Source organism: Pan paniscus, chromosome 19 (genome assembly GCF_029289425.2).
Source record: "Pan paniscus chromosome 19, NHGRI_mPanPan1-v2.0_pri, whole genome shotgun sequence".
Lineage (NCBI taxonomy): Eukaryota > Metazoa > Chordata > Mammalia > Primates > Hominidae > Pan > Pan paniscus.
The window spans coordinates 64699896-64726625 of record NC_073268.2 but is presented as its reverse complement, the minus strand read 5'-3'; the positions used below and the strand labels follow the sequence as shown (position 1 = coordinate 64726625).

Genomic DNA, 26730 nt, shown 5'->3' with positions numbered 1-26730 from the left:
AAGGCCCGACCTCCGCGCAGCAAAGAAAACAAACACAGATGTGTTTGGCTGGGACCGGGAGGGAGAAAGTGGCCCCCTTCCCCCGCCCGCGCGCTCCCCCGGGCGTGAGGCTCTCCGGGCGGCGCGGGGCGCGGGCGAGGCTGACAGTCCCCGGCGGCCCCTCCTCCCCCACGGGGTGCGCGCCTGGCCCGGCCCAGCCCCCTCTCCGGGGTTTCCCCGGGCGCTCTCCTCGCTTTCTCTTTGTCTCTGCTGTTCTTTCTCGGGCTCCCGGGTTCCCACCCGCCTGTGCTCTCCCTCTCGGGCGTCCCGGGCCGGTTCCCTTTAACTTTCTTCTTTCCCGGGGTGAAAACTTTGCTCGGAGCTGGCGGCAGCTCGCGGACGTTATTGGCCGGCGCCCCGCCCGGCGGCCCCGCCCCCGCGCTCCCCTCCGCCCCTCACTCCCAGCGCGAGTGGCGGCGGCGGCGGCGGCGGCGGCGGCGGAGCCTTCGGGGGCGAGCGCGCGTGTGTGTGAGTGCGCGCCGGCCAGCGTGAGTGTGTGCGCCCCGGGCGCGGGCAGGGCAGCACTCCGAGCTCGGCGGGAGCGGCGGGAGCGGCGGGAGCCGGGCGGCCGCGTAGTCACTCGGGCGAGAGAGGCGGCGGCGGGGCCGGGGCCGGGGCCGGGGCCGGGGCTGGGGCAGCGGCGGCCGCGCCGTGCATGGAGCTGGCAAGCCCGCGCTGAGGCGGGACGCGCCTGCTAGCAGCGAGCGAGAGGCTCTCCGGCGACCGGCGCGCGGGCTCCCCGGAGGGGCCAGGAAAACTTTTCTTTCTCTTTTGCCCCCTCCAGAGGTAAAGTCCCGAACGCGGACTTTCCGGCGGGGACGCGATCGGGGGGCATCTGAGAGGGACCCCGGGCTGCGAGACGAAGGGGCGCGGGCCGTGCGGAGTCGGGGTCCCCCAGCTCTCCTGCGCCCGAAACTTGGGGTGCGAGGGGGGCTGGCCGCGGACGGGGAGACCGGCTGAGGCATGCCCCTCGGGCGGCGTGGGGGCGGCGGTGGCGGGGAAGCAGAGCGTTCTCCCGCCGGGCGGGGAAGAAGGGGCGCGAGCGGTGCGGACTTGGAGGGCCCCGGCTTCGCCGCCCGCGGGACTTTGGGGGAGAGAGGCGGGCAGTCGGCTACAGGGTGGGTGCCCAGGAAGCCGGGCGTTCTCCCGCATCCCCGCTCGCCACCACGCCGAGAGCTGGAGGGCGCGGGGCGGGCTGGCTGAGCGCAGCTCCCTTCTCTCCGCAGGCGCCTTCTGCGGCAGGCGGACAGATCCTCGGCGCGGCAGGGCCGGGGCAAGCTGGACGCAGCATGATGCGCGCAGTGTGGGAGGCGCTGGCGGCGCTGGCGGCGGTGGCGTGCCTGGTGGGCGCGGTGCGCGGCGGGCCCGGACTCAGCATGTTCGCGGGCCAGGCGGCGCAGCCCGACCCCTGCTCGGACGAGAACGGCCACCCGCGCCGCTGCATCCCGGACTTTGTCAATGCCGCCTTCGGCAAGGATGTGCGCGTGTCCAGCACCTGCGGCCGGCCCCCGGCGCGCTACTGCGTGGTGAGCGAGCGCGGCGAGGAGCGGCTGCGCTCGTGCCACCTCTGCAACGCGTCCGACCCCAAGAAGGCGCACCCGCCCGCCTTCCTCACCGACCTCAACAACCCGCACAACCTGACGTGCTGGCAGTCCGAGAACTACCTGCAGTTCCCGCACAACGTCACGCTCACACTGTCCCTCGGCAAGAAGTTCGAAGTGACCTACGTGAGCCTGCAGTTCTGCTCGCCGCGGCCGGAGTCCATGGCCATCTACAAGTCCATGGACTACGGGCGCACGTGGGTGCCCTTCCAGTTCTACTCCACGCAGTGCCGCAAGATGTACAACCGGCCGCACCGCGCGCCCATCACCAAGCAGAACGAGCAGGAGGCCGTGTGCACCGACTCGCACACCGACATGCGCCCGCTCTCGGGCGGCCTCATCGCCTTCAGCACGCTGGACGGGCGGCCCTCGGCGCACGACTTCGACAACTCGCCCGTGCTGCAGGACTGGGTCACGGCCACAGACATCCGCGTGGCCTTCAGCCGCCTGCACACGTTCGGCGACGAGAACGAGGACGACTCGGAGCTGGCGCGCGACTCGTACTTCTACGCGGTGTCCGACCTGCAGGTGGGCGGCCGGTGCAAGTGCAACGGCCACGCGGCCCGCTGCGTGCGCGACCGCGACGACAGCCTGGTGTGCGACTGCAGGCACAACACGGCCGGCCCGGAGTGCGACCGCTGCAAGCCCTTCCACTACGACCGGCCCTGGCAGCGCGCCACGGCCCGCGAAGCCAACGAGTGCGTGGGTGAGTGGGGTGCGGCGACAGAGCCGGCGGCGGGTGGGGCCGCGGGCGGGAGCTGCTGGGCCTCGCAGCAGCGAGTTCATAGGAGCGCGGGTCGCGGGAACGGCGGGAGGCGCGTTCGCGGATGCCCGGGACCCGGGAGGGCTCAGAGCAGGTCCACTCGCTCGCGTGGCGCTCGTGGTGGACGCCCGAATTTGCGCCCAGTGCTCTCTGCGAAGCCAAGAAGCAGTAGGAGAAATGTTCCCGGGAGGGGGTTTGGCAGAACATTTGCAGATAGGTCTCCGCTAACCCTGGATCCAAACGCAAACATTCATTGCCTTCCCCCTCGTTGGGTTGGACGCTGGGATTCACCTGCACCCACCCCCCTTTCCCAAGGCTGCAGCTGGGCTCGCGGTTGGGGACCCCGGCCCAGTTCCCGGGAAGTTCCAACTCCACACCTACAAATCCCTTGGGAGATGGCAAAGAACTATTTGCAGTTTGGGGTCAGTTCGGTACCCGACGAGTATCACTCCTGCCCTCCATTTGTCTTTTCATGATTTGAAACTATTTTTGTCTCTCTTTTGAACAGCGTGTTTGTGTTAGCAAAAGAAGAATGATGTGATTTCAATTAATTACTATCTGCTGATTACAACGGAGCGTTCAGTAATTATTTTAAACGAATTCAATTCTGGTCTAAAAAAGTATACCAGATTTTTTTTATTAGCTTCAGGCTTTGGTGAAATTAAACAGTTTTGAATTAACTAAGGGTCCAGCTTCTCGCTTTTTAAATAGGGTTTCATTTCCTGAAAGAGAAATCTGACAAAACCGGGTGAATACGGCTGGGTCAGAAATGAAGCTAAAAAAGGATACGTTCTGCTTCTGAATTGGACGACTTTGCTGCTGCAGAAGCTCTCAGAAATCAGTTTCTCCCCATAAAAAAAAAAAGAAAAAGAAAAAGGGTGAGGGGAGGTAGCAAGACTACACCTTACTTTTTCAGTATGGGAAGTAAAGCTCCAAAGCCCACATTTATTTGAGCGAAAATTATTTAGTCTGTAAGTGTCCCATTTGGTGTGCATCCTTTATGAACGTACAGATTTTTCCTCTCCATCTCCCCATCTCAAACAGCCAGTGTGAGGCTCTTCAATTGCTTTGCCCCTCTTAGGCACATTTCAAAGTTTGCTGGTCCCCACAAACACACGTTTTGAGGTCTGGTTCTGATTAATTGTGTCATGTTGTTGTCGAATAGTTTGTGCCTCATGACTGTGGATGCAGAGTTTTGAGCAAGGGAATGGAAAACATGTCTTGGAGGGCCGGATCGCCGCAGAGGCCCAGTCAGGCGTCCTGGTCTGAAGACACCGGGCCTCCCGCCTCCTGTTGCACGGGAGGCCTCCATTTTTACACTCGTGTCCTGCTCTTGCAGACATAATTGTTTGTCCCCTTTCTTTTAAGGATCAGAACTAGTTTCCAGTCTGAAGACACTTTTCAAGATTTCTCAGAGAGAGAGAGAGAGAGAGAGAGTGTAGTTACACTCCGACTTAGTAGTCTTCTAGAATAAAATTCCTTTGATCTGCTCAGTTCCCTCGGAAATGTTGGTTTTTCCCATCTCTTCTTTTCCCCCTCCTTCCTCTTTTCTTTTCTTCCCTTTGTGCGTAAAAGCCCTTTATTGACATTTAAAGGGATTCCCAGGGTTTTGCTATCAGTTTTAGTTTGTATGTGCATATGAAAGATAACGTTGTCTTGTCACCAGCAGGGTCTAATTGGAACAAATGCAAGTGAATACATTTAGGCGAATAAACTTGATGTGGTGGTGAAATTTCTCTGGCTTGAAGATTTGCCTTAGCGTTGGTATTGTTCAGATTCACCACCCACCCCCAGGTCTTGCTGTCAGTTTGGATGTGGACACGTAACCTGCGTTTGTTATAATGATGGTCATGCACTTGAAATAATCCCTATAGTTTGGGATTTTGTCTCTTGACCAAAGCACTAACTATGCACACAAATTGGATTGACCTTTTTTTTATTGGCTAAATTGAGCAATCAACATATTAACGAATGTAATTAGTAACCGTTTTTGTTCAAAAAGTTTAATTAGGCTTAATAAGTACATAATCTACATGACAAATGATTGGCTAACAATATTTTTCTGGGTTTTACTGAAGTTATTTTAATTCCCGGTAGTTAAAGTATCTTTAAATCTTGCCAATTATTCAGTCATCTCATAAAAGCAAAGCCAATTCAACTATGTTAAAGTTATTTATAGTTTCCTTTTTGAATAGATGTTCTGATACCTTGTAGATATAGCTGGGAACATCAGATTGAAGTTCCCATAAAGTCTTAATTGAAGTCTTAGTGATTTTTCCATCATTCTGTAAAAGAGAAAGACAGCAAGGACAATTTAGGGGTGATTTACAATTAAAGGTTGAGCTTTTTATGAAAAGGCCCTGTAGTGGAGATATGTGAATGAATTAGTATTTGACAGGTGTTCTGAGATACTAAAGGGCACTGTGCTAGGAAAAAGCATTAATAAATCCTTCAAAAGTAACTTTGGACTATCAGAGACTCAGATTTTCCTCCCAACATAATCTCTTCTTGTGAATTTCACACTGTTGACATATAAAGTCAAGCTACCCGGAGTATTTACAACTACGGCAAAGTCAAGAAGTATATATTTTTTAATTCCCATAATCAGTCTTAATAACAATAAGCCTATTACTGTGCTGTTTGGTCTTTGCTTTTATAAAATAGTGATACGTGATTTATAATAAATTGAAATGGTACCCTTCCCTAGGTTAACCCTGTGCCCCACCCTCCCACAAAGAAAACCCCCTAAAATTTACCAATTTACCAATATTATCATTTGACTGAACAGTCCTTTGACATAGGGCCATGGTCCTTATAGATGACTAAGAAATGCACATATCCTATATGTTTTCTTTGGTCCAGTTTTCTTTTCGGTGTTGTTTCGAGGTCAAGCTCTCTATGGAATAAAATGTGAACGTTCATAAAGCCCAGTTATACTTTAAATGCAATTTTGGATTTCTTCCGGGGGGGAAAAACAACCCTCTAAACAATATGAAAGACAAGACGATGTATAACGTTACGGCCTTGACAGCTCTCAGTGGAATAACTAAATTCTTTCTTCCGCCCATATGTATCAGCAGTGTTCACATGGTTTATACACATGTGCATTCACATTCATTGTGTAAAGAAGTACCCATGCATGGTGGGGGTGTGTGTACATTCAAGGCAAAATGCATGAACAGTTTTAAACCACCTGGGTTGCTAGGCCCCTTTCCCCCTCCCCGCCCTTCCCTTTTTTCAAAAGAGCATCTGAAGACCATATTGTGTTTCATAAATTATTGACATCAGTTTTAATCATTGTCCCCCTGACGTCGGAGCTGTGTTAGTATTTAGTGCCTGACGAAGCATGCTGTTTAATCTTACTGTGGAGTTGTCAGCATGAGCCCCTGCCTGGCTTGTGACAGGTCGAGCTTATGAAAACTTGTTTTGCGACTCACTCTATGGCTTTGCATTGCTCAGCTGTAACCCAAAACCCACACAAAAGGTGTCTCTGCAAGACGAGCACCGTGCTGGGTTGGCCTCTTATGGTCATAGGTACCTGCAACATAATGCTTGTAATTGTTTAAATGTGGCTGTGGGTTGGGGGTCAGGGGGATGTCCTCATGCTGTCAATAGCTCTGGTGCCTGGGTCCACCCTCATTCATCCCTGGCAAGAGAGGGAGGTTATATTGGAGGTGTTGCCATGAGAAATCCAATGCCCCACTAAAGATTCTTGCAAAAATCAGAAAGCTGAAATTATTTGCTGCTTAGTCCAGAGCCTGGCACATAGCTATAGATGAGTGAATGTTTTTAATAGTCATAATAATTATTATGATTATTGTCATTATGATGATTAACCCTGGAGGACTTACTCTTTGCCAAGCACTCACATTAATTTAGACATTTAATCACCGTGACTATGCTAATAATAGGGACTGTAATTGTACTTCTTTTAGAGATGAGGAAACCATGGCCTAGAGACATTAGATGGTTTACCCTAAGTCACATAGCTACTGGCTGGTGAAGCTGGGACTCCAGCCTGACGTTTGTGCTTTGTTTTGTTGTATCCACTGTGCTGCTTTTCCACAGAATGAATGGATGGGTGGATGGAAGAATGGATGAATGAATGAATGGCAGTGATATATCCATGTGTAGGAGAAAAGCTGGAACAACCTATTGCTTCTTGCTAGAACTGGGCGTGGTTCCCTAGTTGTGTTGCATTATGTATTTTACATCATATTATTATATTTTATTATATTATATTCATACATACTTAACATGAAGTTGTATATAAGAAGTTTTCTTTTATCTTAGCCATCAGGCCTGCTGGGAGCTGGGAGTTGGGACTATGAATTAAGAGGGTTTAGATACTTTCCTGGGGGTTCTTGGCATCCACAGGTGTTGCTTTCTTGGCCAAGTCTTTCTTGATTTCAGGGCCTGTAGTCTCTTTTAAAGGTGGCCAAGCTGAACTGTGGGTAGTCAGAACCCCTCTTTAAGAAGGCCTTCCTCCAGCCTGGCCAACATGGTGAAACCCCGTCTCTACTAAAGATACAAAAAATTAGCTGGGCATAGTGGCGGGTGCCTGTAATCCCAGCTACTAGGGAGGCTGAGGCAGGAGAATCGCTTGAACCTGGGAGGCGGAGGTTGCAGTGAGCCGAGATCACGCCACTGTACTCCAGCCCTAGTGACAGAGTGAGACTCTGTCTCCAAAAAAAAAAGAAGGCCTTCTCTTTTCACCCTAGTGTTCACTATCCCTTTGCTTCACCGGAACGTATTGAAAAAATCCAGAAAGTGGCTGAAACTATTGTTGACAAAGAGAGGAGGTGGATGGGGGATGGTATGTCCCGGCCACTGGTGTGGTGCTGCTAGGTACAGTTGACATGAGTCAGCAGCACAGGGCTGTCATTCATCTCTACTGGCCCCATGGCAGCTGGAGTGAGGTTCTCTGCTGGGGTCCTCATTAGCACCTGGTGATCAGGAACCTCGAGGCAAGGAGGCCGCTCCCTGCTCCACCCAGAGCAGGGAGGCAGGTTCGTCAGGGGAAACCTTCTGGGGTGGGTCTGCGTGTTTCCAGGCTCTGCCGTGCTCTCTATTAGCCCTGCCCAGTTTTCTCTCTGACCTCCTCCTCCTGTAGAAAAATGAGATCCTCAGAAAACTATTTGAGACTTTATGTCCAGAGTAAATATTGGAAAGGCAGTGGGTTGAAATTCAGATGTTCCCTGGAAGGAATCCCCTCATTTTCTGCTCACAGCTGGTGTCGATATTTCCTTCTTGAGATGAGTTGTGCTTTTCATTAAGTAAATTTTTTGTCTTGGGATTAAACCAACATTGTATTCTTAATAGACTTTTGTGTTTACACTTCAAAAGTCCACTGGATTGTTACTCGTGTTATCTTGATGGCTTCTACGGTGTCTGCAATGCACACTGCCTTTACCAAAATAAATGGCTCTCTAGGGAACTGGATTATAAAACAGCCTTATCTGTGGATGCACAAATACGGATATTTTGTGAGCCAATATTTTTTTTTTCATCCTTTCAGAAGGTGTTAATCATACCTTGGGTTTCTGTAGTGCCTTTCATTATAGGGAGACGGGAGGTCTCGGAGGGCTTTTGAAATGCTCAGGACTTAAGCCTAATACTTGTAGAGCAGGCCCACAGCATTTTGCCTGTCGTCTGGAAGCCCTTGTGGTCTCTGCAGGCTCAGAAGGCATGGTGTTGGTCTGGGTGGCCTGGGAGCTGTGGAGTTTAAAATGTCCGTCCATGGTGGTTGTGGGGTTGCATCCTGAAGACAGACCACAAACTCCTATTGAGTGCCAGGCATTGTCCTAGGTGCTTTATATGTGCTTTGTTTCAATTAATCAGATTGCCACAAGGAACAGAAGCTTTTCAAAGACAGATGTCCTGGCCATCAAAGGGCAGCTTTTACACAAACGGGACTAAGTGTGGATAAGTCTGCAGGGCACGTCTCGGCTTATTCTGTGACACTGTTGCATGCAGAGAGAGCAGGGGGTATCAGGAGCGTTTGCTTGGAAGACTGATCACATAAAAGCCGTGTCCTATTATAGCCAACTCGGAGGGACGGTTGTTCTGAATAGTACTTGAAAGAAGTGAGCTGCCTGGGCCAGTCCTGTAGATACAGACGTTCACCTCAAAGCTATCTGCTCTCATGAGGTTTGACTTGCGTAGCACAACTTAGTGAGCTCAGTATTGCATTCCTGTCTCCTTACTCCAAAAATGGATTTCTGTTGTAAACTAAGAAGTAGATTTTAATTTGCCTTTTAAAAGTTATATCATTGGCCGGGCACGGTGGCTCACGCCTGTAATCCCAGCACTTTGGGAGGTTGAGGCGGGCAGATCATGAGGTCAGGAGATGGAGACCATCCTGGCCAACATGGTGAAACCCCGTGTCTACTAAAAATACAAAAATTAGCTGGGCGTGGTGGCGTGTGCCTGTAATCCCAGCTACTTGGGAGGCCGAGGCAGGAGAATTGCTTGAACCAGGGACTTGGAGGTTGCAATGAGCTGAGATTGCCCCACTGCACTCTAGCCTGGCAACAGAGCGAAACTCCGTCTCAAAAAAAAAAAAAGAAAAAGTTACATAATTTATGTGAATTTCCCCCCACATCAAAAGGCCTTGGCTAGGTGTGTATTCAGCCTCAAATACATTATTTTGTGCCAGTTCTCCCCTCTGATGGAGAGAAGGGACTGTGGCCGTGTGACTGATGAGATACAGAATGTCTCCCATCAGACCCTTTTCTTTTTCTCCCAGAGCTTAAGTTCCTGCCCCAAGCACAGTTCTATCAGAGGCAGCTGCTGGCACTCAGAGCACAAAGGAAGATACTCTCCGAGGAGAAAGGGGTACCTATGGTTCAGGAGTACCGCCAAGGAATGGAAAGCTGTGCTCCGCTCTTGCCTGTGTCAGGGCCACCCCCAGCAATCCCTGGACCTTCTGTCATTGGGATTAGTGTACTAACTACAGTTAGGGTGAAATGAATTCACACTGCAGTGCATTGGTGCATGTGAAGAAGACCTAGAAGAAAGATGATTCTGTGGCTGGACGCAGTGGCTCACGCCTGTAATCCCAGCACTTTGGGAGGCTGAGGCAGGTGGATCACGAGGTCAGGAGTTCGAAACCAGTCTGGCCAACACAGTGAAACCCCTTCTCTACTAAAAATACAAAAATTAGTCAGGCGTGGTGGCGCGTGCCTGTAATCCCAGCTACTTGGGAGGCTGAGGCAGGAGAATTGCTTGAACCCGAGAGGCAGAAGTTGCAGTGAGCCAAGATCACACCACTGCACTCCAGCCAGGGTGACAGAGCAAGACTCAGAAAAAAAAGAAAAGAAAAAAAAAAAAGAAAGAAAGATGGTTCTGTAAGTGTGGTAGACCTCCGGATTATTTAAAGGGTTCAAGTAAATTTGTTGGGTGAGAACTTTAAAAGCAGAAAGTAATACTCCAGTTCACTTCTCAACTCAGCTAGTGCCTTGCTGAGGAAGGTGCTAGAAGTCTGTCTCCCTGGAGGATTCAGGAATTGGCCTGTGTAAGGTCTCAGCTCGCTGCACACGTGGTTATATTTTAGTTGGGAACCCATCTGTGCCCCCTCCTGGCTGGTGCTATTGCTAGATTTTCTAGATTTTTCCCGCGTCTTTTTCTGCCTGAAGATGAGAGATTATTGGTTGTTGTGTCCAATTTTCACACATCCCAGAGACTCCACACTTAATTGAGACAATCTGTAGGACTACAGGGACCTCTAAAGGGGCTGGCTTTAAATAACTGAGTCCTATGTAAGGAAATGAGGTAGATCTCTGAGTTTCCTGAGGGCCTGTATGCTGTGCTGCATTCCATATTTGAAGTCCCCAAGTGAGGGACACTTCCTGCCTGCTTGATTGCCATTGTCAGGGCTTCTGATTTCGTCTGTTTCTGCTTTGGGGCGGCCGTGGTGAGTACCCAGCAAATAAATGTACCACCACTCCCGCATTCTAAAACCAGGGCAGACATTGGCAATCAACGGCAGCATGCTTTCCTCCTAAGTCCAGAAATGATCTTATAATATTAGACTCCTCAATTTAACTCCTTAGGCAGAATTAGCCCATGAGATGAAAACTATCTGCCATTTTTGGTCCCCTTCTGAAGACCTTCCCCTTCCCCAACCTGCAGACAGAGAAGTACTTTGTATACATGGACATTTCTGGAGCATTTACTGTTCAGGTGGCTCTGTTTGGTCTGGGCATGTAAAGAAATGTAAAGTAGACCAGGCACGGTGGCTCACACCTGTAATCCTAGCACTTTGGAAGGTTGAGGCAGGCAGATTATTTGAGGTCGGGAGTTCGAGACCAGCCTGGCCAACATGGTGAAACGTCATCTCTACTAAAAATACAAAAACAAACAAACAAAAAAAACTAGCCTGGCATGGTGGCCCACACCTGTAATCCTAACTACTCAGAGGCTGAGGCAGGAGAATCTCTTGAACCCGGGAGGCCGAGATTGCAATGAGTCGAGATCGTGCCACTGCACTCCAGCCTGGGTGATAGAGATGGTGTCTCAAAAACAAACAAAAAAAGAAGATTAAAAAAAAAGAAAAGAAATGTAAAGTGGATGCCCTCCCTGCAGGTGAAATATGTTTCCATCAAGGAGGCTGTGCACGTGAGAAGGTGCAGACGTGTCCACTTGCACTAACCCTGAACGGGGATAGGTGCCCCCAATGAGGCACTTTGCTGAGTGTCCGGGGTGCAGGGAGGGGCCGAGGGTCTTGAGAGGAAGAGCATTTTGGATTTGGCTCCTGTACCACGGAAGGATTGGATTTTAGTCCACATCACATTTGCCTGCTGCATTGGTTCTGTTGTAGTGTATTTGTTTTCTCCCATGCCAAGAATTTGAGAGACCATGGTTCCCTGAAAAGAGTGGTCCCCCCAGGAATGTCTGCCCTGACGTTTCTGGGCAGGTCCTCCAGAACTGCCTTGGATTTTGAAACAAAAGCTTATCACTGTCCCTACATTCAAAAGAAATTATGCCCCAACCTGGGCCAGGACCCTGGTGCCTGAGGCTTCCTGGGGCTTCTCCCACCTGAAGGTCATTCCTTCCACTCAGAACCACATCTGTGTGGTATTGAGGGACAAGGACTCATCTCCATCACAAACCACTGCCCTCAGTGCTCTGCTTACGTTTGGGCTGGTGCAGAAAGTGCCGAACAAGAATAGTTACAATCCCAGCATGAAAAAGAAAACACATTGTGTTTACAGATAACAGAATTTGGCATCTGAAACGTGAAAGTACCTTTGGGTTCGGCGGCCCCAGGGCAGAGCTGTGGGACACGGCCCCCCCAGCCCCCACCCTCAGCCCTTTGGCCAGCTCGTTTTCCTCTCCCCGAAGCCAGACCTCAGAGGTGGGCAGGTCGATCTCAGCCAACTCTTTATTCCCACACCCAGCCCTGTCTCACTCTATGGCTCAGAACCGGGAGAGGATTCACGGTGAGAAAGTGCTTGGCCTTCTGAGCTGCCATGAGGAAACTGCTTCTTGCTTCAATCCACAGAAATCAATCCTTTTTTTTTTTTTTTTTTTTTGACAGAATCTCACTCTGTCATCGAGGCTGGAGTGCAATGGCACCATGTCAGCTCACTGCAACCTCTGTTTCCTGGGTTCAAGTGATTCTTCTGTCTCAGCCTCCTGAGTAGCTGGGATTACAGGCACCCACCATCACGCCCAGCTAGTTTTTATATTTTTAGTAGAGACGGGGTTTCACCATGTTGGCCAGGCTGGTCTCGAACTCCTGACCTTAGGTGATCCACCCTCCTTGGCCTCCAAAAGTGCTGGGATTATAGGTGTGAGCCACCGCGCCCGGCCCAATCCTTTTTAAACCATGTTTTTGGGCAGACTTGCCATCCTGGTACCCAGAAATGCTAGAGAAGAATGGGGCTGAACAGTCCTATTTCTTACCTCAGTTTATTGTTTGAACCAGGGGTAGAGAGGTTGTTTGTTTGTTTGTTTGTTTTAATCGAAGATGTCTGCAGAAGAAGTGAGGCATATGTAAGTGAGAATCAAGTTGCGATTTTCCTGATCTGTAGAAAGTACTTAGTTCTGGCCAGGCACAGCAGCTCACACCAGTAATCCCAGCACTTTGGGAGGCTGAGACGGGAGGATTGCTTGAGCCTGGGAGTTTGAGATCAGACTGGGCAGCATAGCGAGACTGCCGTCTCTACAAAAATAAAAAAAGAAAGTACTTAGTTGGCTGGGCATGGTGGCTCACGCCTGTAATCCCAGCACTTCGGGAGGCCGAGGCAGGCGGATCACCTGAGGTTGGGAGTTCGAGACCAGCCGGACCAACATGGAGAAACCCCATCTCTACTAAAAATACAAAATTAGCCGGGCGTGGTGGCACATGCCTGTAATCCCAGCTACTTGGGAGGCTGAGGCAGGAGAATTACTTGAATCTGGGAGGCGGAGGTTGCAGTGAGCAGAGATCACACCATTGTATTCCAGCCTGGGCAACAAGAGCGAAACTCTGTCTCAAAAAAAAAAAGAAAAAGAAAAGAAAGAAAGTACTTAGTTACTTATTTTTAAGTCAAGATCAGAGAGCACAACATTCTATCTACTAAAGTGTGAAATACCAAGATACATGTATTAGGGGCAATGGTGAGAGAACACCCGTCTTTGACTTCAGAGTGGCTGGGTTTAAATTCCGGTTCCACCAGGTGTGTGGACTTGGGTAAATTAAGCTGTCTGTGCCTTTGATGCCTTGGTGTCCTGGGGGCCCAGCTCAAGACCACCTTGATAGATTGGATAGGGTGGAGAGTGTGAGGAGCCCTGTGTTCTGCCTTGAAAGAGGGCTCAGAGGAGGGGTACAGGAAGGAGACCCAGAGGTAGGGTTCTGCTCCTAGACCTTGGGATTTTATCAGCACACATTTCTATAGCCTTTATTATCACCATGTACTGTTCTAAGCCCTTTATAAGTATTACCTCATTTAATCCTCATAGCAGCCCTATCAGGGCTTGTTATTATTATTTTTTTTCTTTTTCTTTTTTTTAAGATGGAGTCTTGCTCTGTCATCCAGGCTGGAGTGCAGTGGTACGATCTCAGCTCACTATAGCCTCCGCCTCTCAGATTCAAGATATTCTCCTACCTCAGCCTCCCGAGTAGCTGAGATTACAGGCGTGCACCACCATGCCCAGCTAATTTTTGTATTTTTAGTGGAGATGGGGTTTCACCATGCTGGCCAGGCTGGTCTCGAACTCCTGATCTCAGGTGATCCACCCACCTCAGCCTCCCAAAGTGCTGGGATTACAGGGGTGAGCCACTGTGCCTGGCCTTGTTATTCTTAAGTAAACTTCTTTATTGTAGTGTAACACATGTAGAGAAAATCCCATGAATTATGTGTCCAGTGCAAAGACTATTCATGATATGCACATGCTTGTATAACCAGCACCTGCATCAAGAACATACCAGCAACCCAGAAGCTGACCTGTGCGTCCACCCAGTTACCACGCCCCCTACCCACCATACATGGGTTTTGATTATTTTTGTTTATTTTTTATTTATTTTTATTTTTTATTTTTTATTTATTTTTTATTTTTTGAGACGGAGTTTCACTCTGTCGCCCAGGCTGGAGTGCAGTGGCGTGATCTCGGCTCACTGTAAGCTCCGCCTCCCAGGTTCATGCCATTCTCCTGCCTCAGCCTCCTGAGTAGCTGGGGCTACAGGCGCCCGCCACCACACCCGGCTAATTTTTTGTATTTTTAGTAGAGACGGGGTTTCACTGTGTTAGCCAGGATGGTCTCGATCTCCTGACCTTGTGATCCGCCCACCTCAGCCTCCCAAAGTGCTGGGATTACAGGCGTGAGCCACCGTGCCCAGACGGGTTTTGATTATTTTTGAACTTGGTATAAATGGAATCATATTCTGGCTTCTTTTGCTCCATGTTACATTTGTGGTCTTCATCCATGTATAGTAGTAGTTTCTTAGTTTCCATTGCTGGCCAGTATTGTGTGATATAAATGTATCACAGGGTATTTCTCCACTCCACTTACAGCAGGCATTTGGGCTGTTCCCAGGTTTTGGCTATTAACAGTAGCACTGCTGTGACCATACTTGTCCATGTCTTTTGATGCACATCTGAATGCACTTCTGCTGGGTGTGTATCAAGAAGGGGAATTGCTGGGTCCTAGGGTTTGGGCATCTGTTCAATTTCACTTTTATTTTTAACATTTTTTGAGACAAGGTCTCTGTCACCCAGCCTCCTGTCATCCAGCTTCCTGAGCTCAGGTGATCCTTCTGCTTCAGCCTCCTGAGTAGCTGGGATCACAGGTGCACATCACCGCACTTGGGTATTTAAAAAAAATTATTTGTAGAGGGTTGGGCATGGTGGATCATGCCTATCATCCCAGCACTTTGGGAGGCTGAGGTAGGCGGATCACTTGAGGTCAGGAGTTCAAAACCAGCCTGGCCAACATGTTGAAACCCCATCTCTACTAAAAATACAAAAATTAGCTGGGTATGGTGGTGCACGCCTGTAATCCTAGCTACTTGGGAAGCTGAGGCATGAGAATTGCCTGAACCTGGGAGGCGGAGGTTGCAGTGAGCCAAGATGGTGCCACTGCACTCCAGCCTGAGCAATAGAGCAAGGCTCTATCTCAAAAAAGAAAAAATTATTTGTAGAGACGGGGGTCTCACTATGTTACCCAGGCTGGTCTTGAATTCTTGGGCTCAAGGGATCCTTCCCTCTCAGACTCCCAGAGTGCTGGGATTACAGGTGTGAGCCACCATGGCTGGCCTGTTCAGCTTTAATAGACAGTGGTTAAACTCTCTATTTAGTGGAAAGTGGTTGTACAAATTTATATCTGTATATACTTTTACAGGCAAAGAAACTGAGGCACATGGAGGTTAGTTAAGGTGCCTGAGGTCACACAGCTAGCAGGTGGCAGAACTGGAATTGGAATCCAGGCAGTGCAGCTCTGGAGGCTTGCTTTTCACCACTGGGCCAAGTCATCTCTTATCTTTTTTTTTTTTTTTGTAGAGACAGGGTCTCGCTCTGTCATCCAGCCTAGAGTACAGTGGTGCGATCACGTCTCACTGCAGCCTTGAACTTCTGGGTTCAAGCAATCCTCCTGCCTCAGCCTCTCAGAGTGCTTAGATTACAGGCATGAGTCACCTGCTTGGCCTGCCACTTATCTTTAATCTGCATACTCCCTGACAGGAAAACTAGTAATACTGGGAAGCAAAGGTGACTTTGTACAAGTGTCTTTACTTCTCTGGGCCTCAGTTCTCTCCTGTAAAACGAGGGGTTGGGTCACAAAGGTCTTGTAATGATATTCTGTAGGTCCAGTGGAATATACTGCCTTCCTGAGGACTTCTTCAGTCTTCCTTAACGAACTCACCCCATTCCCTGCTCAACCAGAAGCAGCTCTATAACTTGAATGATACATTTTCCAACCCTACCGCTCCACTGGGGTTCCCTCAAAAGACTGCTCAGGCTGTAACTGGAGGACCTCACTTGGGCCTACCCTCCAATCCTACTGACAATTTCCCCACCTCCCACTCTCCAGCTCTTTCACTTGCAGGGGTGGGGACATGGGACTCTCCCTCTTTGCCTTCCAGTGTGTTCACTAGCTGGTCTTCTCTCTTTAAATCATGAGTGTTCAGGTGTATGAATTTTCACAAAGTGAGCTCACCTCTGTGTCTACCACTAACATGAAGAAATACAGTATTTCCAGAAGGCTCCTCCCAACCCCCCAGGGTAACCACCATTTTGACTTCCAACACAATAGATTTAATTTGCCTATTTTTGAACTTTATGTAATTGAAATCATACTGTATGTTCTCTTCAATATCTGGTTTCTTTTGCTCAGCCTTATTTCCTTGTAAATAGTCTTAAACATAACTTTTCCTATAGTCTTTGTTAGTTTGATGGATGATCTCAACTTCTTGGGGATACTGATCCTCTCGCTTATTTTGTCTGCTGACCTTTGCTCATGGTGAATGATTTCCTTATGTGTTTTGTACTTTCTGACTGTGAGCTTATCTTTATTTGGGATTTCGTGGAAATCCCACTGCTGTTAGTTATGGAAATGCCCCTATCCATATGATTTTGCATTAATTCTGCCAGACATTCTAGAGGTATCACTGGACTAGGACCAAATTTTCCATTAATTAATCATCTTGAAAATTATTATATCAAATGAGGAGTATGTACTTGGCCTCTAAACCTTCCCAGGCCTGGGGTTTATTTTTCTCCCTCAGTGAGGACTTTTTCTGCCTTTACCCAGAACTCTGGGTAGAGACAAATTTTTGCTGTCACCTTAGCCTGATGGACAAAGATTCTTCGTCCCCTTTTGACCCAGGGGGCATTTGGAAGGTCCAGGTATTTTTGCTACTGCAATTACAGCTGCAGTTTCCTAGCTGGTCTCCCTTCCTTTATCTTTGTCCCTCAGCCTCCCTGGTCTCTTCTTAACACAGCAGCCAGAGGTAACTGCCTGTGTGTTAGTTCCCTGTTCACTCAGAGGAACACCCAGAACACTTACAATGGTTGCAAAGCCCTGTGTGGTCTGGCCCCTGCTTCCTCTCTATTCTCATCTCCTGGCACTTTGCTGCTCACTCAGTCTGTTCCAGCTCCCAGGCCTCCTTGCTGTTAGTGGGTACACAGCTTATAGCCCTGGTACAGCAACTAACTCTGGGCTTGAGATAGGCCCAAATATGCAAATAAATGACTCCCTAGGTTCCTTCAAGTCTTTGGTCAAATATCACTTCTGTGACGCTTACCTGGACTATTCTATTTATACTGCAAACAGCTCCCCTATTTGTGTCTATCGGACTCTCTCTCTCTGTGTCTCTCTTTCTTTTTCTGTCTTCTCCTCTCTTTCTCTCTCTCTGACACACACACACACACACACCTGAGATCACCCTTATCCTCCCCTACTAACTCCTTTTCCCCATAACACTCATACCACCTAAGACACTATTTAATTTACTTATTTATTATGTTCTTAATTGTTTTCCCCTCCTCCCATTTGTTCCTTTCTATCACTTGTTGGAATGTTAAGGTACATAAGGTCAGGAATTCTCTTTTATTCACAGGGGGCCTGGCATAAGTAGGTGCTTATTAAATATTTGATAAAGAAAGCAGGGGTCCCATTTGCAACTCCTGGGCTTGCAAGACCTGAGGCCTCATCTCCGGTCTGTGTGTGGGTGCTAAAACCTAAGCTCAAGGCATTAAAGCCTGTTTCCAGGTCTAATAATCAGTCAGTCTTTCCCCTTTCTCTATCCTCCCCGCTGTTCCTTCCCTCCCTCCTCCCACACACCTCATGATCACTGGGGTCTCAGGGTTTCTCTTAACACTTTGGCTTTCAGATTTTTCTTTCCTCTAGCACCTGGGGATTTCCTTTTATTTCTTATGAGATCTGCTATTCATTAAATTTTTTTAAACTTACATTTCATCTAGTATTTCTAGATGCTTGCAGTGGTAGGGGTTCTGCATTACCTCAGTCCACCTTGTTGCCAGAACTCGAAGTAATATGTTTTAATCTTTCACACATCTGGAATTAATCGTGACATATGGTGTGAGGTAAGGATATCCATTTTTTCATCAAATATTTAGCCAGTTATTCAGTGACAACTATTGAGAAACATCATTTTTTGTCACTGATTTGAGATGCCATATTTATTAAATGCTTAAGTATTATATAAACTTGGATCTGTTCTCTGGATTTTTCCATTTTGTTTCACAAATCTGTTTTCCTGCCACTTTCTATCTGTTTGGATATTTCAGTATCTGGTAGGTTCAGTATTCACTCATTATTCATCTGTTCATTTTCACTTATTCTCATTGCTATTCTTGCTTGCTTGTTTCTTTATATATTTATTTATTGGCTTTAGATGAGTTTGTCAAGTTTCATTACAAATGCCATTAGTAATTTGACAGCAGTGTTGTTAAAATGAACTTGGTGATAGTTGAAAACATTGTAACTGTATCAACATGTCTGTTGTATGTAATGATTTGATTATTTAAATGTACCCAATAGGGCTTTTAGGATATCAGAAAAGTAGGTTTTAAGTCTGGTCAAAATCATGAATTGTACTTATGTGTTTCTCTTTGATTCTTCCAGATGATTTTTGTTTTACAGATTTATTGAGATATAATTGTTCAGTAAATTGCACATATATAAAAAGTATAACTTGGTAAGTTTGACTTACGTATATACCTGTGAAACCATCACCACAATCAAGATAAATAACATATCCATCAGCCCAAAATGTTCCTGCTGTCTTGGTAGTCCCTCCTGCCCCTTTCCACCATGGTGCCTTCTGTCATTATATATCTGTTTGCCTTTTCTAGAGTTTTGTATAAATGGAATCATACGGTACGTGTGGTCTGGTTTCTTTCACCTTCCATGCTTAGTTGGATTATTTATTCATCCATCATGTTAAGTGCATTTATAGTTCAATCCTTTTTATTTCTGGGGGGGTATTCATTGTATTGCTATACCACTATTTTTCCATTCACCTGCGGATGGGCATTTAGCTTATTTCTAGTTTTTGGCTATTACAGGTAAAGCAGCTATGAACATTCTTTTAGAAGTCTTTGCATGGACATACACTTTCATCTCTCTTGGGCAAATACCTAAGAGTGGATTGGCTGGATGATACAGTAGGTGTAGGTCTAACTTTTAATAAACTGTCAAACTGTTTTCCAAAATGGTAGTACCACTTTACATCTATATCTGCAGTGTATGAGAGTCCTAGTTTCTCCAGTCCATTTCCTCATCAGCATTTGATATGGCCAATCTTTTAGAAATTTTAGCCATTCCAATAGATGTGTGGTAGATACCCTTCCAATTTTAAGTCTTACAATTTGGAAGTATAGAACATCTACATTTATTTATGTCTTCTTTTATGCTATTCAGTAAGGTTCATAAATTTCTTTATATTAGCATCACACATTTTTTCAGAAGAGTTTACTTCTATGTATTTATAATTTTGATTACTGTTATGAAAGGGATTTTTTCCTTCTCATTTTATTTTCTAAGTGGGTATTACAATGTATAGAAAAGCTATGAACTATATATACATTTTTATGTATTTTGCAACCTTCAGCTTTACTAAACTCTTTTTAATTCATTCTCACAGTGTTTCAGTTTCTCTGGACTTCAACTATATATATGAATATTTTAGCCCTTCTTTTCCAATACTTGTACTATTTATTTTTCTTGTCTTACTGCATTGGATAGAACGTCAAAGTAATGGTATATATAATAATGGTAATGTACTCTTGTATTACTACTGATTTAAGTGAGCACATTTCTAGAGTTTCATTGTTAAATATGTTGTTTGTTGCTAGTTTCATATGGATGTTCTTTATTGTACTCAATGGAGAGTCCTCTATTCCTGACTTACTGGGAGGGTTGCTCTTTCTTACTTTTTTTTTTTGTTTTTTTTTTTTTTTTGGAGAGATAGGGTCTTGATTGGTTGCCCAGGCTGGAGTGCAGTAGCATGATCAATCATAGCTCATTGCAGCCTCAACCTCCTGGGCTAAAGCAATCCTCCTACCTCACACTCTTGAGTAGCTGAGACTATGGGTGTGCACCATGCCCAGCTAATTTTTTAAAGAAATTTTTGTAGAGATGAGGTCTTGCTGTGTTGCCCAAGCTGATCTTAAACTCCTGGGTTCAAGTGATCCTCCTGCCTGAGCCTCCCAAACTGTGCTGTTTTTTTAAAAAATATTCAAGAATATGTAGAATGTTAATCCTTTAGATATTAATCAAAATGATCATATCATTTTTCTGCTTTGACTATTAATGTAATGCATTTCTTTAATTGATTTCTGAGGTATAATTCACATGTCATACAATTCACCCATGGAAAGTGGTTTTTAGTATGTTCGTCGATTGGTACAACCATAACTGAAACTAATCCTATAACATTTTTGTCATCCCCAAAAGGAGCTTTCTACCAATTAGCAGTCACTTTCCATCCTTCACCCTGATCTGCACCCACACCCTAAGTAGGCTTTTGATCTTTATAGATTTGCCTATTCTGGACATTTCATATAAATAGAATCACGTAACATATGGCCTTTTGTGACTGACGTCTTTCAATTAGCATAATGTTTTCATGGTTCATCTATGTTATAGCAGTACTTCATTTCCTTTTAATGGCTGAATTCCATTATGTAAACATATCAAATTTTGATTCATTCATCAGTTGATGGACATTTGAGTTGTGTCCATTTTTTGGCTCTTATGAATAATGCTGCTATGAGCATTGGTTTACAGGTTTTTGTGTGGACATCTGCTTTCTCTGGGGTATCTACCTAGCAGTGGAATTGTTGGGTTATAAGACAACTATCTCATCCAGGTGCGGTGGCTCATGCCTGTAATCCCAGCACTTTGGGAGGTGGAGGCGGGTGGATCACTTGAGGTCAGGAGTTCGAGACCAGCCTGGCCAACGTGGTGAAACTTCGTCTCTACTAAAAATATAAAAATTAGCCGGGTGTGGTGGTACACATCTGTAGTCCCAGCCACTCGGGAGGCTGAGGCATGAGAATTGCTTGAACCCGGGAGGTGGAGGTTGCTGTGAGCTGAGATCGGGCCATTGCACTCCAGCCTGGGCGACAGAGTGGGACTCTGTCAAAAAGAAAAAAAAAAAAAAAAGACAACTAACTCTCTGTTCAACTTTTTGAGGAATGCCAGATTGGTTTTCAGGCAGTTATACTGTTCCTAGGACCCTAGAACCCACCAGCAACATATGGGGATCCTAGTTTCTCCATACCCTTGAAAACACTTACTATCTATCATTTTGATTATAGCCATTCTGGTGGGTGTGAAGGGGTATCTTGTTGTGCTTGTGTGATTTCCTAAGTTTGAAATATTCCAGCATTCTTGGAATGTATCTATTTGGTGATGTGTTATTCTTTACTAACATTTTATTTTAGATTTTTATGCCTATATTCAAAAGTGAGATTTGAGCTGGGTGTGATGGCGCGCCTCTCTAGTCTCAGTTCTCGAGAGGCTGAGGCAGGAAGATTGCACGAGCGAGGGGTTTGAGGCTGTAATGCGCTATGACTGCACCTGTGAATAGCCACTGTACTCCACAACATAGTGAGACTCTGTCCCTTAAAAAAAAAAAAACTGTGAGGCTGGGCGCGGTGGCTCACGCCTGTAATCCCAGCACTTTGGGAGGCCGAGGTGGGCAGATCATGAGGTCAGGAATTCAAGACCAGCCTGACCAACATGGTGAAACCCCGTCTCCACTAAAAATACAAAAATTAGCTGGGTGTGGTGGCGTGTGCCTGCAGTCCCAGCTACTCAGGAGGCTGAGGCAGAAGAATCACTTGAACCCAGGAGGCAGAGGTTGCAGTGAGCCGAGATTGCGCCACTGCACTCCAGACTGGGCGATAGTGCGAGACTCCATCTCAAAAAAAAAAAAAAAAAAAAGTGAGATTTGTCTGACCTTTTGTCACTTTATATTGCCTTTTGTATCAAGGCTGTTTTAACCTTATAAAATGAAGTGGGAAGTTTCCATTCTATTTTATGCTCTGGAATAGTTTAAGTAACATGAGAAATAGCTGGTCCTTGAAGGCTTGTTAGAATTAGCCCATCTGAGCCCTGTGTCATTTTTGAAAGTAGTTATTTGACAACCATTTCAATTTCTTACATACTTATGTGTTTATTCAGAAATTTTTCAACTGCTTTTTGAGTCAAATCTGGTAATTTGTTTTTTTTAAAAAATCATTTACCCAGATTTTCATTTTTCAAGCATAGGATTCTATATAATAATCACTAAAATATTTTTTAATGTTCATATATGGCTATATCACCTTTCTAATTGCTAATAGCAAACATTTTTTCTCACTCTCTCTTTGCCTAGGTTTGTTTGCTTTTTGTACATTTGTGAAAGTGATAATAATAACATTTGATCATATTTAATGAACACTCACTGTGTCCTAGACCCTATGCTAAATACTTTGGATGCACTTTCTAATTTAAAAAATCTATAACACTGTGAATTGAGCAAAATTATTCCCATTTTACATATAGTTGAGTGGTTAAGAAATTTAGCTTGCCCAGAGTCACAGAGCTGCAAAACCCAGGGCCGGAATTAAAAAGGATCTGTCAGTTTTCAAAGCGGGTTCTTTTATCCACTATTCCAGACTGCTGCTTATTTTTAAATGCTTTTTTATCATCTTCTAATTGTCTCTCTAATCTCTCTCTCTTTTTTTTTTTTTTTTTTTTTGGTTGAGACGGAGTTTCCCTCTTGTTGCCCAGGCTGGAATGCAATGGCGCGATCTTGGCTCACCACAACCTCCACCTCCCGGGTTCAAGCAATTCTGCTGCCTCAGCCTCCTGAGTAGCTGGGATTACAGGCATGTGTCACCACGCCTGGCTAATTTTGTGTTTTTAGTAGAGACGGGGTTTCACCATGTTGGTCAGGCTGGTCTCAAACTCCGGACCTCAGGTGATCCATCCGCCTCGGCTTCTGAAAGTGCTGGGATTACAGGCGTGAACCACTGCACCTGGCATCATCTTGTAATTCTCTTAATTTTTTTATCTTTATTAATTTCTCACCTAGGCTTCTCTGTGGTTATCCTAATTTTTTGAGTTGAATGCTCAGTTCAACTAACATTATTTTCTTATTCCTGTTGAGCATTAAAACTAAGTTAATGACTTTTCCTCTCTAGAGTAACGTCAACCACTTCCCATAGGTTTTGATTTGTGCTGCTCTCATTGTCACTGTTTTTACAATGACTGTGTCATTGTAGTTTTGTTATTCCTTTTGTTCCTGGAGTTATTTATGAATTGGGTTTTCATCTCCAGGAGGTTATATCCTTTAAAATATTTTTTTAAATGTCCAATTTTTTTTGCTGTTTCCGGTACTTTTTTTTTTCCTTTTTGGGGCGGAGTCTCACTCTGCGGCCCAGGCTGGAGTGCAATGGCGCGATCTCGGCTCACTGCAACCTCCGCCTCCCAAGTTCAAGCTATTCTCCTGCCTCAGCCTCCCAAATAGCTGGGACTACAGGTGTGTGCCACCATGCCTGGCTAGTTTTTGTATTTTTAGTAGAGACGGGGTTTCACCGTGTTGGCCAGGCTGGTCTCGAACTCCTGACCTCAGGTGATCCCACCTGCCTCAGCCTCCCAAAGTGCAGGAATTATAGACATGAGCCACCACACCCCAGCCTCTGGCATGTTTTTTAGTTTGGTTTTTGTTTGTTTGTTTTTTAGAATAATCTCACGTGTATGTAAGATCACCTCTTGTCAGTGTTCCGCAGGAATTGAAGAGGAATCCTGTTTGTAGGGCACAATGTTTATATTTATTGACTCAATCTAATTGTGATTTTATTCTCCAGATACTCTATATTCTTGTTTTCCTTTTTGCCTGCTTGGGGCAAAAAAAATATTCATGGAAGTCTTTAACATGTAACTCGATCTTTGACAGATTAAGTGACAAAGTCATTCAACTTCTTAAATATTAACGTGCAAAAGTACATAAGGCAAATTAGCACAGAGTAAAAGCGGGGGTTACAAAACAGTATGTGAAAAGTAGAATTCAGAGCAGAGTACATTATACACAAAGCTAGGTTATTTTGTACAGATACAGGAAAAAAATGCACTGTCATTAACTTGAATGGATTATGACCCCAGCCTCGGACTCCTCCTTGGTACACAGGGGAAGTTGGCCTCTCAGTTCCTTCCCGTACTCACACTCTAGGATGGTGGTTTTGGGGTTCACTACTAAGTGCTGCCAGGGATGGAATTAACTGGGAATAGGATTAGAAGCAAAGAAGAGGCCAGAATGATTCCTAGCCTGAAGCTGGAGCAGTTTGAGCCGACAGCTGGGGCTGAGTTTATTGCTTTGGCTCACTCCCGTCTGTACATGAGCATCTGCCTCATTGCCTTTTGGCCTGGCAAAGGGGATTTGCTGAAATAGAAATCAGTCTGCAAGGAAAGGATGGTGAGGCCACAGCGACTCACTGACATGGGGTGCCACCTCCCGTCATGAAATATGACCCCAAATGGCTTGGTTTGGCTGTGGGATATGCCAACACCACCCCCGGGAGCTCTCAGCTCTGTGGAAGAGCATTTCCATAGGCAGCTTCCTACAGAAACGGGCAGGCGACCCAGCTTCACGCCTGCCTCCATTTCTCCTCATCCTTCTGCCAAGGGGTGATTAATTCATGGAAGAAAGATGGGATGCTAAAGAGAGGAGTGTGTTTCACGGAATACCAGAACCATGAGAAAGGCTGAAAATTAATGAGCTAAGTATCTAATTTAAGAAGTTAGAAAAAAATTAATAGAATAAGCCAGAAAAGGAGATGGGGGCAGGGAAGGAGAGATAAAAATAAGAGCAGAAGTCAATGAGCCAGAAAACAAATATTCAGCAGAGAAGATCAACCCAAGCCAAAAGTTGATTGTTTGGAAGGACTAATAAAATAAACAAATATCTGGAAAGATTGGTCAAGAAAAAGAGGAGGCACAAACAAATAACATTAGGAATGAAAAAGAGACATAACTAGAGATCCAGCAGAGACTTAAAAAAAGTAAGGTAATATGATAAACAACTTTATGCTACTAAGTTTTATAAGTGTCATTTCCGTATCATCTTTAGCAAACCCTTGGAGAATTTCAACAGAGTGGTCCATAGACCACTTGACTCAAATTCTTACGTGGAATCAAAGAAAAAACATAAATTGGACTTTATCAAAATTTAAAACTTGTGCTTCAAAGATACAATCAAGAAAATGAAAAGACAACCCATGGGATGGGGGTAAATATTTGTAAATCGTGTGTGATGAAGGTGTAGAATGTATAAGGAATATGTAATAAATCTTAGAACTCAACAACAAAAGACAACCCAGTTTAGAAACAGGCAAAGAACTTCAGTGGATGTTTTTCCACAGAAGATACACAAATGGCCAGTAAGCACATTAAAAGATGCACTAAATCATTAGCCATTGGGGAACTATAAATCAAAACCACAATGAGATACCACTTTACATTCACTAGGATGGCTATACTTGAAAAGAAAGGTAATAACAAGTGTTGGTAAGGCCATGGAGAAATTGAAACCCTCATGTACTGCTGGTGGGAATGTAAAATGATATGGCTACTTTTGAAAATAATCCCTTCCGAAACCCCCCAAATAAGAGTCCAGGCATGGTGGCTCATGCCTACGATCCCAGTACTTCGGGAGGCCAAGGTGGAAGGATTGCTTGAGCCCAGGAGTTCAAGACTAGCCTGGGCAACATGGCGAAACCCTGTCTCTACCAAAAAGATGAAAATTAGCTGGGCACGTTGGTATGTGCTTGTAGTCTCAGCTACTAGAGAGGCTCAGGCAGGAGGATCGCTTGAGCCCAGGAGGTCGAGTTACAGTAAGCTGAGATTGTGCTACTGCACTCCAGCCTGGTTGGCAGAGAAAGACCCTGTCTCCAAAAAAATAAATAAATAAAAAAGAGAAAAAACAAAAGAAAATAATCCCTCTGAAATGAGTTGTGATATGATCCAGCAATTCCATTCCTAGATACACAAACACACCTTACAGATATTATAGGTTCAGTTCCAGACCACTGCAATAAAGGGAGTATCTCAATAAAGCAAGTCATACAAATTTTTTGGTCTCCCAGTGCATATAAAAGTTATGTTTACGCTATACTGTAGTCTGTTAAGTGTACAGTAGCATTATATCTGAAACATATACATATCTTAATTTTAAAATACGTTATTGCTAAAAAGTGCTAACGATCACTTGAGCCTTCAGCAAGTCGTAATCTTGTCACTGTTGGAGGGCTTTTCCTCGCTGTTGATGGCTACTGACTAATCAGGGTGGTGGTTGCTAAAGGCTGGGTGGTAATTTCTTAAAGTAAGACAGCACTGCAGTTTGCCACATCAACTCACTCTTCCTTTCATGAAAGATTTTGCTGTAGCTGCATGATAGTATTTTACCCACAGTAGAACTTTTTTCCTAATTGGAGTCGATCCTCTCAAACCCTGCTGCTGCTATATCAAATAAGTTGATGGAATATTCTAAATCCTTTGTTGTCATTTCAACAATGCTCATAGCATCTTCACCAGGAGTAGAGTCCATCTCAAGAAACCACTTTCTTTGTCATCCATAAGAAGCGACTCGTCATCTGTTCAGGTTTTATCATGAGATTGGAGTGATTCAGTCACATCTTCAGGCTCTACTTCTATTTCTAGTTCTTTTGCTGTTTTTACCACATCTGTAATTACTTCCCCCACTGAAGTTTTGAACTCCATAATGTTATTTATGAGGGTTGAAATTACCTCCAAACTCCTGTTAATGTTGATATTTTGATCTTCTCTCATGAATCACGAATTTTCTTTTTTTTTTTTTGAGATGGAGTTTCATTC

The 26730-nt window shown here is 45.6% G+C and overlaps 1 protein-coding gene across 2 annotated transcripts in view; it reads left to right on the top strand.

Moving 5' to 3' along the window:
* The first annotated feature begins 413 nt into the window (after positions 1-413).
* Positions 414-26730, top strand: part of NTN1 (netrin 1) — a 222335-nt gene continuing 196018 nt past the window's right edge. The window contains exons 1-2 of one of the 2 annotated variants that reach the window (XM_034942391.4): positions 414-527; positions 1266-2346. In XM_034942391.4, the coding sequence (XP_034798282.2) occupies positions 1329-2346 (1018 nt within the window). In that variant the 5' untranslated portion in view covers positions 414-527; positions 1266-1328. Of the gene's footprint in view, positions 528-650; positions 826-1265; positions 2347-26730 lie in introns of those variants that run through there. The other variant, XM_034942390.4, reaches the window with a different exon arrangement.